General features: G+C 35.9%; 1 protein-coding gene across 7 annotated transcripts in view; it reads right to left on the bottom strand.

Moving 5' to 3' along the window:
- Positions 1–13,076, bottom strand: part of LOC114942845 (RNA-binding Fox protein 1) — a 267,417-nt gene that overhangs the window by 18,764 nt on the left and 235,577 nt on the right. For 6 of the 7 annotated variants that reach the window (XM_029318296.2, XM_029318298.2, XM_029318293.2 and 3 more), the window contains one exon: positions 3,276–3,429. In XM_029318296.2, the coding sequence (XP_029174129.1) occupies positions 3,276–3,429 (154 nt within the window). Of the gene's footprint in view, positions 1–3,275; positions 3,430–9,468; positions 9,617–13,076 lie in introns of all 7 variants that reach the window. The other variant, XM_029318295.2, reaches the window with a different exon arrangement.

Raw genomic sequence — 13,076 nt, 5'->3', positions numbered from 1 at the left:
AAAATTTCGCGTATGAATCTTGCATAGTCAGCATTGAATCCATCAAGCAATCATATATACAATATTTACGTCCATTAATTCTACAAACGTATGTTCAATAATATATAAATTATTCTTCACATGATTTTTCGAATTCAAAAACCTTTACAGAATTGTATTGAAAATTTTCAACACGTACTGCTTTTGTTAAGAAAACGGATTGAAGAGAGAACGGATTTTTCTAAAAACGTCTCACAAAAGCGTTCCCAAAGAATCAATAATATAATACATGTGAGATCAGTAAAGATAACACACGAGATAAACAGCCGAGAGCACGCTAGCTTCAGTTTATATCGAATTATCGAAAAAACGTGGAAACGCCTGTAGCATAGAAATAAAATTAAGAGAGATACGTTTTTTTTTACGCTTAACTTATTTCCAAACATTTTTCATAATTTTTTTCTGCTAATTTATTTATAAAAATTATGCTCATGTTTTACACAAAATACACTTTATATTGAATATGAGAAAATCCATTAATGCCTTCGTGTACAGTAGCAACGTATGATAATTAAATAAATTAAAAATAAAATATGATGCCAAACAATTATTTTTCTTTTCTTCTTTTGTACTATTCTCCTGCTGTTTCACGATAATAATTTGCATTTACAAATTAAACGACACGGGCGTTAAATTAAAATGCATAACGTACACACGTATATGCGGATATTGGATTTGACAAATCCGATTTCGCGGCTGGAACGTGTAACAGGCTTCAAAGATTGATTTTCGTCCATATTCAAATTTTTCATTCCTGCCAATGCCACGTCCAATTCCGTAACGTTAAAATGAATGAACGATTGACGGTTCGACGCGTATGCTTGCTCCTAAAAATTCGACATGATAAAAAATCGAAAAAAAATGTATCCTAGAATGATTTTCAAATCCTATAGAAAAGTCAGATCACCGCGACGCGATAATTCACGCTGATCCAATAGTCTCATTTCTAATCTCCGATCAATTCAGTCAGAACAATTCAGCGATTCTGTCGAATCGAATATTTTTGTCGAATTTTTATCCTCCTTTTTTAGCGGTTCGCTTAGTCTAAGTTTTTAATAAGCGACATGGGCGTTCGCAGTAAAAAATTAAGCGTTTGCTTTCCTTTTAAATAAACAAATAAATTAAAACAAAAAAATTAAATTAAAAAAAATTTAACTATACCCCTCCTGAAAAAAATATCCTGCGGACGCCTACGTTTAGCGAGATATATTCTTTCGCAAATTGTAATCCGCATGGATTGCACAGAGTCGATTCTGTATTTGAGGGAAGATAGGACGGATTTAAGGGGTAGACGTCGTGCAGATGCAGTGAGACTGACAGGTAAAAGCCTTAACGAGCGACGCGTGCAAATCATCATTGCAGTGAGTAATATTCTCGATCGGTTTTGATATCACTCGATGATTTTCGCTATGCGATGGAGTGACGTATACTCGACGATATTCTCTCGCGTACATTCGCAATTACAGTTAACTGATCGAATCATTAGAATTATCTGTGCAAATAATTAATATCATCAATGTGGAAAATTAAATTTTCAATACGTAGTTGAAGCTCGAAGCAAACAAAAAAAAGAGACGGGAAGAGATTGCATAGTAAATTTGATTGTTAGTTATAAGCGCTGTTTATTGAAAATGCAATGTGTGTATTTAATATGAATTTAATTCAACCTAATTGAAAAACATGTATAATTATATTTAAAGAATAAAGACCCTCTCTCTCATTATTGATCAGGTTAAATTCTGGTAAAATACATCAGATATTGTATCGAAATTAAACAATTAGAATTAATAGAGAATATAGTTTAATGTTTTAACTCGTAGATTTTTAAGCAAAATTTTACCGCGTGGAAGAAACTTGCAATGGCGTATAAATCATACTAACTATATATGGTAAGTACCGATCGTTAAGAAAAAAAGGCTCTCGCACGGAAAAGTCTTTCGAAACTTCAACGTTGCTCGCACATTCCGCTTTCGCGTAAATTAATTATCGTCGTTACCATCATACGTCCATCGCCCGACGAATCCACGTAAAAGTTTCGTAAAATAGAATTTTCATTCTTGATTACTCACTGCAAGCGTGATTTTAGGAAAGAAGAGGGATACATACAAAGAGAATACGAAATAAGCGATACAACACAGATTGCCTCGATCCACATACAGGGATACTTTTACACAGATACATGCTCCCTTAACGGTATTTGTCGGTCTCTTATTAAAAGACATAGACTAATTATAATAAAATCGATGAAATGTCAATTTCCAATCATCAAAACGTCAAATTACTATCGCACAAAAAATAAATATTGCATATGTAATTTTTTTGTAATGTCCTTGTTGGTGTTCGTAATTCTTCTTTTCTTGTTATTGGTTGAATAGAATAATAAAAGCTTTTTCGCGATTAAAGTACATATAGAAACAAACGCGAACCTACCGATTTTGTTAAAAACAAAAAGAATTATTAAAAATTTTCGGTAGGTTCGCGCTTTGTTTCTATATATATACTTTAATCGTGGAAAAGTATTTATTATTTTATTCAACCAATCAAAAGAAAAGGATGCGCAAAAAATGTCATGTTTTATTGATAAAACATGACAGCATTGATCTATGCAGGATTGGGTAATAACTAATTAATTCGTTAAAAATTAAAATAAAGTTAAAAAGTTAATAACTTTTAACTTAGCTTAGTTCATTTCGAATGTATTAATTTTTAATTTCAACTAGTTATTTTTTACCTTAAATTATAAACGTATTATTTTTAAATTAAAGTATTAATTTTTATGTTCATTTGTCATCAATTGTAATTATCAAAAAAATATATTTCTATATAAAAATTAAAATTTCTTTGTTATTTGTTATTATATATTTTAAAAGAATTAACAAACAAAATTCTAATTTAATATAAATAATATTTAAAAAAATTAACTTTTGATTTAACTTTAGTTAATTTAATCTTAACTTTAACCGAATTAATTTTTTGTTCGTAAAACTTTTAACTTAACTTAGTTTTAAAAGATTATTAAACCAACCCTAGATCTATGATAGTCTTATTAATTAAATAAATAATTACTAATAAATAAATAAATTATTGTAATTAAATCGGAATCTAGTGGAATATCGATGAATTTCTATACAAGAGAAATTCCGACGGAGATACCGCTAATGGAGCACAGAAATGCCTTCGTATCGGCCAAGGTTAGGCGCGACCTGACCGTGATCGGGCCGAAAAGCAATACTTACGTGGGCGCGAAGGGATGCAGACTCGTGGCCGCAGCTGCGGCCGCAAGCGGTCCTGTATTCCTCACCAAGGCTAAAGCAGCCGCGCTGGTAGGGAAGGTAGTCCTCGGCGTTCCAGCTCTGCCACGTTGTATGGCGACTCCTCTAAGGGCCGCGGCTGCAACAACAACACGCAACACGCGTGCACATGCTAATTACACGAGGCCTACCTTGCCGTGAGACTTACGTCGCTATTATCGATCCAGGTTGCTCCTTGAGGAACTGCGGCGCACGTCGACAGCCAGCGAGACGAGAGGAGAATGTTAGCGACTCGATTAGATTATGAAAATTTCACGACCGATGTCGGTCCGTCTGGGAATTTCTTCGTCGAAGATTTCGATTGTCAAAAAATTGCAGAATAAATTTTATTCACTGACTGCATCAGCATGCGCCCGACATACTTGTACCATTGCATATTTATAAGTCTGAGATTATTCGATTCAAGTTTTTTTATCTGTGAGATGCTGTATAATAAATGTTCTTTAAAAAAATTGATAAAAGCTTGTAAACACTCGATCAATTGAAAAATGAGATTTCCTTTAAAACTTAGCTCGTTAAGTTTGCCAAATTTTTTAATTTCCATAATCGAAAATTCGAATTAGGATTCCGAAAATATTGATAAAGAAAATTTCACGAATCCGACGTAAAATACAGTAAAAGCTGCTATACGAAAAAGAAAGAACTTACAATCACAGTTGGAATGTAACAGACCTTTCATTTTATAACGCGCATATCGACATCATTGACGTAATAAAAAAAACAAGCACGATCCACCGATAAACATATCTGACCCTGTCTGCGCTGAGGAGAGACCTTCGATATGGTACGAGCAGGAAATTTTGCTCTTCCTATCGAAGATTGGCTTTGGGGAATTGTGCTCGAGAAATAAACATGGAGACGGAGAATAGCGGAAGACCTGGCGGCAACAGAAAAAGAGAGTGGTGGAGCGATAAACTTTGGAAAATCAAGAAATAGAAAAGTCACCTTCCCTATCTAGCTTCGCTTGCAGTTGACACTCGGGAAATGGCTCGAAGCAAAAGAAATAACTGTATAACTTCGGAGAAACGAAATTCATCTCAGGTAACAATAATACAGACCGATCAATTTTATATATATCGCGATGGATGAATCGCCGCAAATTCTTTTCACAGCACAAAGTAGGAAGGACAATTTTTGCGCGTAGCAATTTCAATTGCGCAGCTTTAAAGGAAAGGTGAACAAAGTTCCGTCGAACTTGTAAAAGTCCTCAAAAAATCGAGCAAAGCAGCACTCGAGAGCTGCTCGCCTGATGAAACTCGAGATTTCCGCGACGATTGAATCTGACGAAATGGGAGAAGATATTTTCTCAAGGCAATCGCTTATTTTCCAGTCGATCTGTGCACAAGTTCCGGAGGAGAATATAGTTTCTCCGCAAAATTGAACGTGGAATGACGACGCGAAGATGTCGCGACTCGAATCGTCCGCGTTGCGAAGCAGCTTGCATGATCCGGAAGAGGAAGAAAGATCGTGGACGAATGCGCGTAACTTCCGAAAGCTGACTATGCACAAACGTGGCTGCTGCTGGGCTTTTCTTGCCCCAGATGATGCATTTTAAATTCTCGGCAGAGAGCTTCGCTCGGCGAATTTCGACGGCATTATGAAATATTAGCCGCGTTCTCTGCAATTCTAGAGCGAAACGGGAAACAATCTGGATATCTATTAATCATGTAGATTGTGAAACGATGAACAATTACTATATTCGGAGATAACGGAGAAAAGGGAGAGCGTTTCTGAATTAGATTGATTGACGTAATTTATAATGAAATGAAATTCTGCCCGTAACTCTTATATAGATATTAATGTTTCGCTAATAAATTACGAAGATATTAAAAAAACAATGTCGTTGGAATGAGAATTATATCGCTATTGGATTGTCGATATCGCTAGATAACAATTTTCATTTTTCAGAAAGTGTGACAAATAAATTATATCGCGCTATCATGACGGATTGCACTTGTATGGAATATTTCTTAATTTATATTTTAACATTGATAGATGACACGACCAGAAGAGAGCCATATAGGTGCCTAACCTTGATGGATAGTGACTTTAATGAATAGCTGTACTGACGGAAACGACAAATGACGTTTGAGTTATCGACAAATCCAATAGAAGAAAAAAAAATGGAAAAAAACTCGGCGACGGGAAGAATTCTTTTTATATCCTCGACTAATCCAAGATGGAATAATAAAAACCGTCGACTCTGCCTACCTTTTCATCGGCACGAAGTCATCTCGTCTTTCGGATCAGCTGCCGAGAGAGCGATTCAACAAGTGCTCTATCATTTATATAGATAAAATTCGCCTTAAATAATTTTCACCTTGAAGAGAATAACACGTGCGTCCATTAAAGAATATTACTTTTGAATTTCTCTTGAAAAAAATATTATCTTTACTTTGTATCGATTAATATTCTTCTTTACTTGAATATAACATTCGTGTATACTAATTTTTATTTTCATACAAAATAATTACTATTACTTTTTCACGCTCTTCTATATAAATATAAAAGAATTCGAAATTAGTATCTCTTCAAAGCGCTGATTATAAGACTCATTATACCGAGGTATAATGAATATATGCACTGTTGTTAGACTAGTGGATTCAATTACACGAGCATTACATCAACAGCATCCTCAACAGACAGCTACCTACTGTGCAAGTAACGCGCGTGATGTTAGCGCAAACCAAACGAAAGTTAACGATCAACGACGGAAGGTTAATGGTCGGTTCTCGATTTGCCGGTTATCTAAAGGCGGGTCAAGAATAAGTGCGTGATGCATAAATAGCAGGCGCATTCCAAAAAGAAGAGTGTGGGGAGTTTGTGTAGGGGAGCAAGGCGAGTACGGTCTTACAACCGCATCATAAACACTTTGTTTGTTACCAGGGCTCGCGTGATCTGTGGCGCAGAAGCGTAATCAACATTGATAAAGTATAAATATATACTTGTACTAACAATAATGATATTATCTGAATTTTTATTTATATTTGTTTCTTCTGAAACTTCAGTCTTTTAAGACGAATCTATCGAAAGACATTTATTCCCGCTTATAAAATCTTATTCGACAAAAATTCTTTAATTAAGTAAGGAAGAAATGTTGAAGTATTTAATTTACCGGAATATTGTTTTCATTTTTCTCTTTTTATATTCAAAAAGTTCGAATGAACGAAACAATATATTTTTAAACTAATTCGTACACAGTGACGTTTCGCGAACGCAACGATCGACCGTCCGGATTCATCCCTCGACAGAAATTTAAAAGCCAACCAGGTCGAATGACCGCTGTCTTCGGCCGAATTTTACGAGTGCGCGTGACACGCCAATTAACAGCCATTAATTAATCGACTGCGCACGCGGTGGCAGATCGCCCGTCCCGGTCCGGAGGAAATTCAAATTTATGGAAATACGGTCCGGATAAACGCGTCCGGGCAAAGAACAGTGATATTACATACCCGCGAACAATGAAAATATTAAGCTGTCGTCCGGGATTTAATCGGCTCGCGTCTGCCACTTATTCGAAATCATATATGTTGTGCCGGGATTATAAAAATCTCGCGGTAAAATAAAAATTCGCCGTTACAAATTCCATACGCAATCACCAAATGCGTATAAAATTGAACATGTCGCCGATGCGCAACTTTTTTTTCATTGCAAACCGAACAAGCGCTTACGAATATTAATCCCTCATCCATTTGCTGCGTTCGAATTCCCTAATTCGAACAAAATAAATGGATAAAGGGTTAATGTTTAATTCGTAGGCTCATTGGTTTCCGATCAAACCTGCGCGATATGTTCATTTATATATAGTATATACAGTGATTGTAGACGTGGAATTTGTAACGCGCGGATTCAACGGTGAATTCTTTTACTGTGAAAACAATGTTTTTATCTCGCACCTATATTGCAGCTGTTTTATTTCACGCGTGATCGTAAACACTGAATTTTTATACAATAAAAAAAGAAAGAAAATATGCATGAATTTTTCTAAAAATAATTTGACGTTAAGCTATTTTCGCGATTTTACAACAACATCATTACTTAATCAATTTTGTGCGGGTCATCGAACTCACGTTCTCAAGTTTAGTGATACATAATTGATAGAAATTCATGCGATTACTTCCGGCCACAGATCGAGCATCCCCCGAAACACGGAAGTTCCTTCCTAAGTAGTCGATCGGATTTGACTAGACGAAAAACATCAATATATAACATGTGTATATGTGTCCTAAATATATATATATATATGTATTATATAAAGAGAAGGAACGGTATATCAGTGTTCGTCCAACTAGCATTAATGCAACAACCATGGCAGAGCATTCGGGTGATTGTGGTTCGTGCACAAGTAAATGTTCAAGGGGTTTCTTTCCACTCTGTATGCTACACTGCCGATCACGAGTACATCGAGAAGAGATTAGGTGGCAACATCAATTATCGAGTAGTAGAAGAGATACGAGTAGTGGAAGGAACGAAATGGAGAGAGGATAGGTCGTTTGTTAGATACTCGCTCGATGACCGTACGATATTAAATTTATGCGGCGGTTTCGCGGAGAGAGAAAGATCGCGGAATTTTGGTGCGAGCTAAAAGCGAAATATATAATACTTTAGCGATCTCATTTGGCGATACGAGTAAGAATAACACGCGTGAAATACCGCTCCGCGGTGAATTCGCGCGTAATGAATTAACCAAGGCGAATTGAAAACGCGTATTACTGTACAGGGAGATTGCTGCTGGATCTTGCTTAAATAAATTGCGGATATTTCGCGATTCGCGCCGTCTAGTAATGGAATCGCATAATGGAATCCATCTCTCTCTCTCTCCCCGGGGAAAAATATTCCGATTAAAAATGAAGCATCGACCGATTAACTCTCTCTCTTTGATGCACCTCGACAATCAAATCGATATATACGTACAAATTTCTTCGAGTGTATGGTATGAAAGATAACGAATTAATAGGTGTAACAATACCGTATCGTACGCTTTAATTGCGATTAAAAATTAGCATCGTTATATAATCACTATTTAATTCCAGACATTAAAGTTCAGATTGTTAAAGAATACTTTTAGATTGATTGAAGTCCTACGGAAAGATGTACAATTTTGAGATAAAATCAACGAGAACGAAGAATACGCTGACTCATAAAACGTAACTCGAGGACGTTTTTACGAGCGAAAATCTCGACTATACTTCGCGGATTACACTCGTCGAGAAAAGATCCGCGGGAGAGACTTTTTCTTCCATGCGCGAACCGCGCAACGCAAAAGCCGTACGTGGCTTGTACGTAGATCTCACGGAGATTACCTCGGACGGAGAATTTTTGCCAAGCTCGAATGCAATCGACCTAATTACTCTCAAGCTACACCGGGAGAAGCTACACTCGAACGATAATAGAAAGGGGACCACGTGCGCTCTTATAGAGACACTAGGTCAGATTTTTTTAAGCAATTTGTATCGCGCACGACGCTAAAAAGCTTTCAGTATCCTTTTCGAAAGTTGTTTTTATCGAGGGCGGATTTTTCGAGAAACGCAGAGAGAGAATTGAACCGCGATGCGAGATAACTTCTATTGGCCACGAATAAAAAAGAAAAAATATTAGATACCACATAGGTAAATTTTAAGTGTCTACATTACATCTTAAATTTAGTTGCTATACTTAAATATTTTGGCTCTATGATAATATATTTTTGACTATAACTTAACAGGGGTATTCTTCGTTAAACTATAGCTTAACTAAATTTTTAGATGTAATATAGGGATACCTAAAATTTAGCTAATGGCTAATATTTTTTTCTTTGTTTTTGCAATTCAAACGCGTCCTTTTAATTAATTTTAGCTCTACGATAACTAATATATCTTTAACTATAATTTAACAGGAAAATTCCCTTTAGCTAATGGCAGCTAATATTTTTTTTCGTGTTCGAGTGTCTTTGTTTTTGCCATAAAATTCAAACGCGTTCTTTTTCACGCACAAAAAACGACCAAGGACCAAGTAATTCAGGAAAAGGGTAGGGTTTTAGGGATTCGTGCTCGTTATATGGTATCGTTTATGCGTCTACGCGAGTATAGTATGTCTCGGTGTCGCGCGTGTGATAGGATTTCTTAGGGTCAATCAGTACCTCCGTCTCGCTGCCGCCCTGGGTGCAAGGACGAGCGGTGCAGCTGCAGGCGATGGGGTCACCGCGGCCGCGGCGACCGCTGCAGCTGCAGCTGCCGATGGCGCCGCCGCTCCTAGCCAGCTCCACGGCATGGCCGGCAACCTGTATCCTGTTTTTGTCACAGAGACCATTAGTGCATTGTGTCGCTCCCGTAATCGCAATGGCGCGAGAACCGGGGTCTTAATCCACTCCTCACTCGAGAAACTTGGGCGAACTGCGTCCATCTAGCGATTAAGTCACTCGATTAAGTTAAATATAATCGAGTTAATCGACGGCAACACACGAATACCGTAAATCGTTTACTCGAGACATTTTTTTAGCGCGTCACAAGAAGATGAAGAAAATCCGTTCCTCAATTGATTTAAATTTCGATTTTGTTGTTATTTATTTGTGACGTGTCGCAGCTGCCGTTCTTTTGATACGATGATGAAGTGGATTAAAACCGCGAAATTCTGGAGAACGTCTTTTTCATAAATCATTGGAAACCAGTTTTCAATTTGTAACGATATTTCGAGAACGTCGGAACCATTGTTGTGTTAATTCAACGTTCTGTGAATAATTGGTGCGATTTATTTCAATGCGGTTCACAGACGGTCGCAAAATATTGTTGGCAATTAAAACTATGAGTCATGTTGCGCAGAAAAGCGATTCACTCAAACAGGTTCGCTAATAATCTTGTTAAAATTGTATCGAATCGAATTCGCTCTTCTGCGCAATAAAATCATGTTCGATAAATATTGTATATTACAAATTAAATATCTTAGTCTATTAATCGTATCAATTTCTGAGCGGATAATGGCATTCTTGGTGTCAGTTAGCGAGTTCTTTTTCTATCGTACGATGGAAACATATTTTGCTGCAGCTATCATTTTAATAATCGCATAAATAATATCTAATATTTCATAATCCTATTGAACATTTCTTATCTCTTACTTCTGTACACCAAAATGATATAGAAAACACAAAATGAAAATTGTACGTTATAATGATAAATATTTGATAAAACGGATGTAGACTTTAATAATTGTTATTTAAAACCCATTATATAATTCATCTTTGGATTTAAAATGGGATAAACAAATGCATATCCATATGCGAGTGTACCACATTCTTGCGATTTAAATAATTTAATTCGAGTCTAAATTCTGCCGCATTTATTAGACTCGGAATAAAACCATTCGATATTATTGGAAATTCAGGACAAATGGATATAAAAATGGTAATTACTGTGAGAGCTGTATGTATATGTGTGTGTGTGTGTCTGCGTCTGTGTGATTTGCGCGCGCACGTCGCAAATCGAATATTATGCAGTTATGTGCCCTCGAAGTACCGTTCGGAACATAAATTCAATGTGATATTGGCCTCTTTAAATGTAATTATTAGTAGATGGTATAATAGTAACATCATTATTGAAATTGCCTGAATTACATGACTACGCAATCGGAAAATGTCTACGGACATTTACTTGCCCCGCTTCATCCCTTATCAAAAGTAACGCGGATATAATGAGAAAAGAATTGTACATGATAAATGTTATCTCGGAGAGCGAAAATTCGCGCGAAAAAGAAAATATATATTAATGACACATTTTAAATTTTAACGTTAGCTAACACGATGTCAGTTTTGCTGCGAATAAAATAAAGTAAACCGGAGTATGACAGAAAAAGATCGGACAAGGAGGATCAATCCCGTCGTGATGAACAAGATGAAATTTTATGCAGGGTTCGCGAGAGAACCGGCTCGTTAAGGCGAACGCTCTGGGCAGATTTATTGCGTTCTCGAAAGTTTCGAACTTTTCTAAAGCGTTAAATTGTACCGGTGAGAAGGTAAAAAAAAAAGAAAAGGGAGAAAGAGATCGGAGAGAAAAAGCGAGATTTTATTATGGTTGCGAGATTATATCGGCGGATTATATCGGCGCGGAAAATCGAAAACGGATTAATATCGCGGCGTAGAGAGACCTTACGTAAAGTCACTTCTCATCAAGTCTCGAGAGCATCTGGTTGAAATTTGATTCCTTCAAATATGGAATTTTTTAATTCCGTTATATTCTCTGGAATTGTTAATCCGGTGAATTAAGCAATCGATCCTATTTAGAATTCATATGAAAGCTTCCGCTGTGCTGGGAGCGATTTATAATTGTAAGGTGAAAGCCCTTTAGCTATTCTGTTCGTGATTTTGCAATATTATTTTGATCAAATATATTTTTACAAAAATAATATCGATTAAATATAATTCGCGTATTGTAAATGTCATAATGTATATTTTGATTAAAAATTAATCTAAAACAAAAAAAAAATTACCAAAATATCGGAATATAAATTCGAAAAAATCTAATTGCGATAAAGTATTAGTCGTATCACGTTATCATGTAAACTGAAATCGTATATATTATTTTAATATTATATGTAAAATATATTTTTCATATAATGAACGCAAATTTAAAATTTGGATCAGTTTTCGAGATGTAATAAACAGAAAATTGATATTATTTTTTGATATAAAAAGAGGAATCGGAAATGAAGTCTCGAGTTGTCGATGCAAAGACCAATTTGGTGCACGCGTTAATTGTTAATCACTGTTCATTTTTCATCCTAGTTTATTTGCTAAACGACCACAGTTTTGTATGTTTAGCTCCCAGTGTGCACGAACGAAATATTAATTACAATATTTGCTCACTGATTTATTGCCAATCAACGCAGTACCATTCATGCGTAATTGCATATTTGATTTCCAATATAATTTTACACACTGCGTACTCTTGCATCGTGCATATACGAATTCTTCTTTTTTTTCAGTCCCATCAAATGCCAACCAAAAACCCTGACTAACCATACGCAGTTATACTGATTTGCGTCGTTACCATATTTAAAATGTAAAACGTACGATCAGAAAATATTGAAACGTACCGCTCTCTTTTATTTCATAAAAAAAAAAAAAAAAAAAAATTTGCGCTGTGAAATGTCATTCGCGAAATGTCACCATTAATAATAATTTTAATCGGCAAAGAAACGAAATATCTCGTATTTATTTCGATTTTTCATTCGCAGAGTACGTAATATCGATGTATAAAAATTCTAGACTCTCCTCGAAAGGGTAAGTTAAATAAATTCACGAAGAGGCTTTTATATTATTGTGTCTCGAGAGGTGCGAGAGAGGGCACACTAGACTGCGAGCGTTTTATATAATTAAAACGAGACGGAGGGAAAGGAGTCCCGACTGCTGGATGCAGTGCATCAAATTTATAAGCGAGAGAAGGAGAACGTCGAGGCAAACATGAATCAAAAGATTATATCGTCGGACTTTATAACTCCTTAAATTACACGTCTGTCAAATTGCGAGACTTCCAGAAGATGTTAAATAATTCCTAGAGTAATTACTCGCAAAGACCACCGCGGCATGACTTTGTATGTAATTTTCTTGAGTTGTGATATATTTGTCACGCTCAAACTTAAACTCCAAGATTTGCAAAAATAAAAATTTTTATTATGTTAACTTCCCGTCAAATATTTTATATCCACGTAATTTCTCGTGATCGCCCGAATAATAACATAATTTTATGTAACGAGAAG

The sequence above is a fragment of the Nylanderia fulva genome, unplaced genomic scaffold (genome assembly GCF_048542155.1).
Source record: "Nylanderia fulva isolate GAGA-0341 unplaced genomic scaffold, ASM4854215v1 Scaffold2, whole genome shotgun sequence".
In the NCBI taxonomy this organism is placed as follows: domain Eukaryota; kingdom Metazoa; phylum Arthropoda; class Insecta; order Hymenoptera; family Formicidae; genus Nylanderia; species Nylanderia fulva.
Note: the sequence above shows the minus strand (reverse complement) of the source record. Positions and strands in the feature narration are given on the sequence as shown.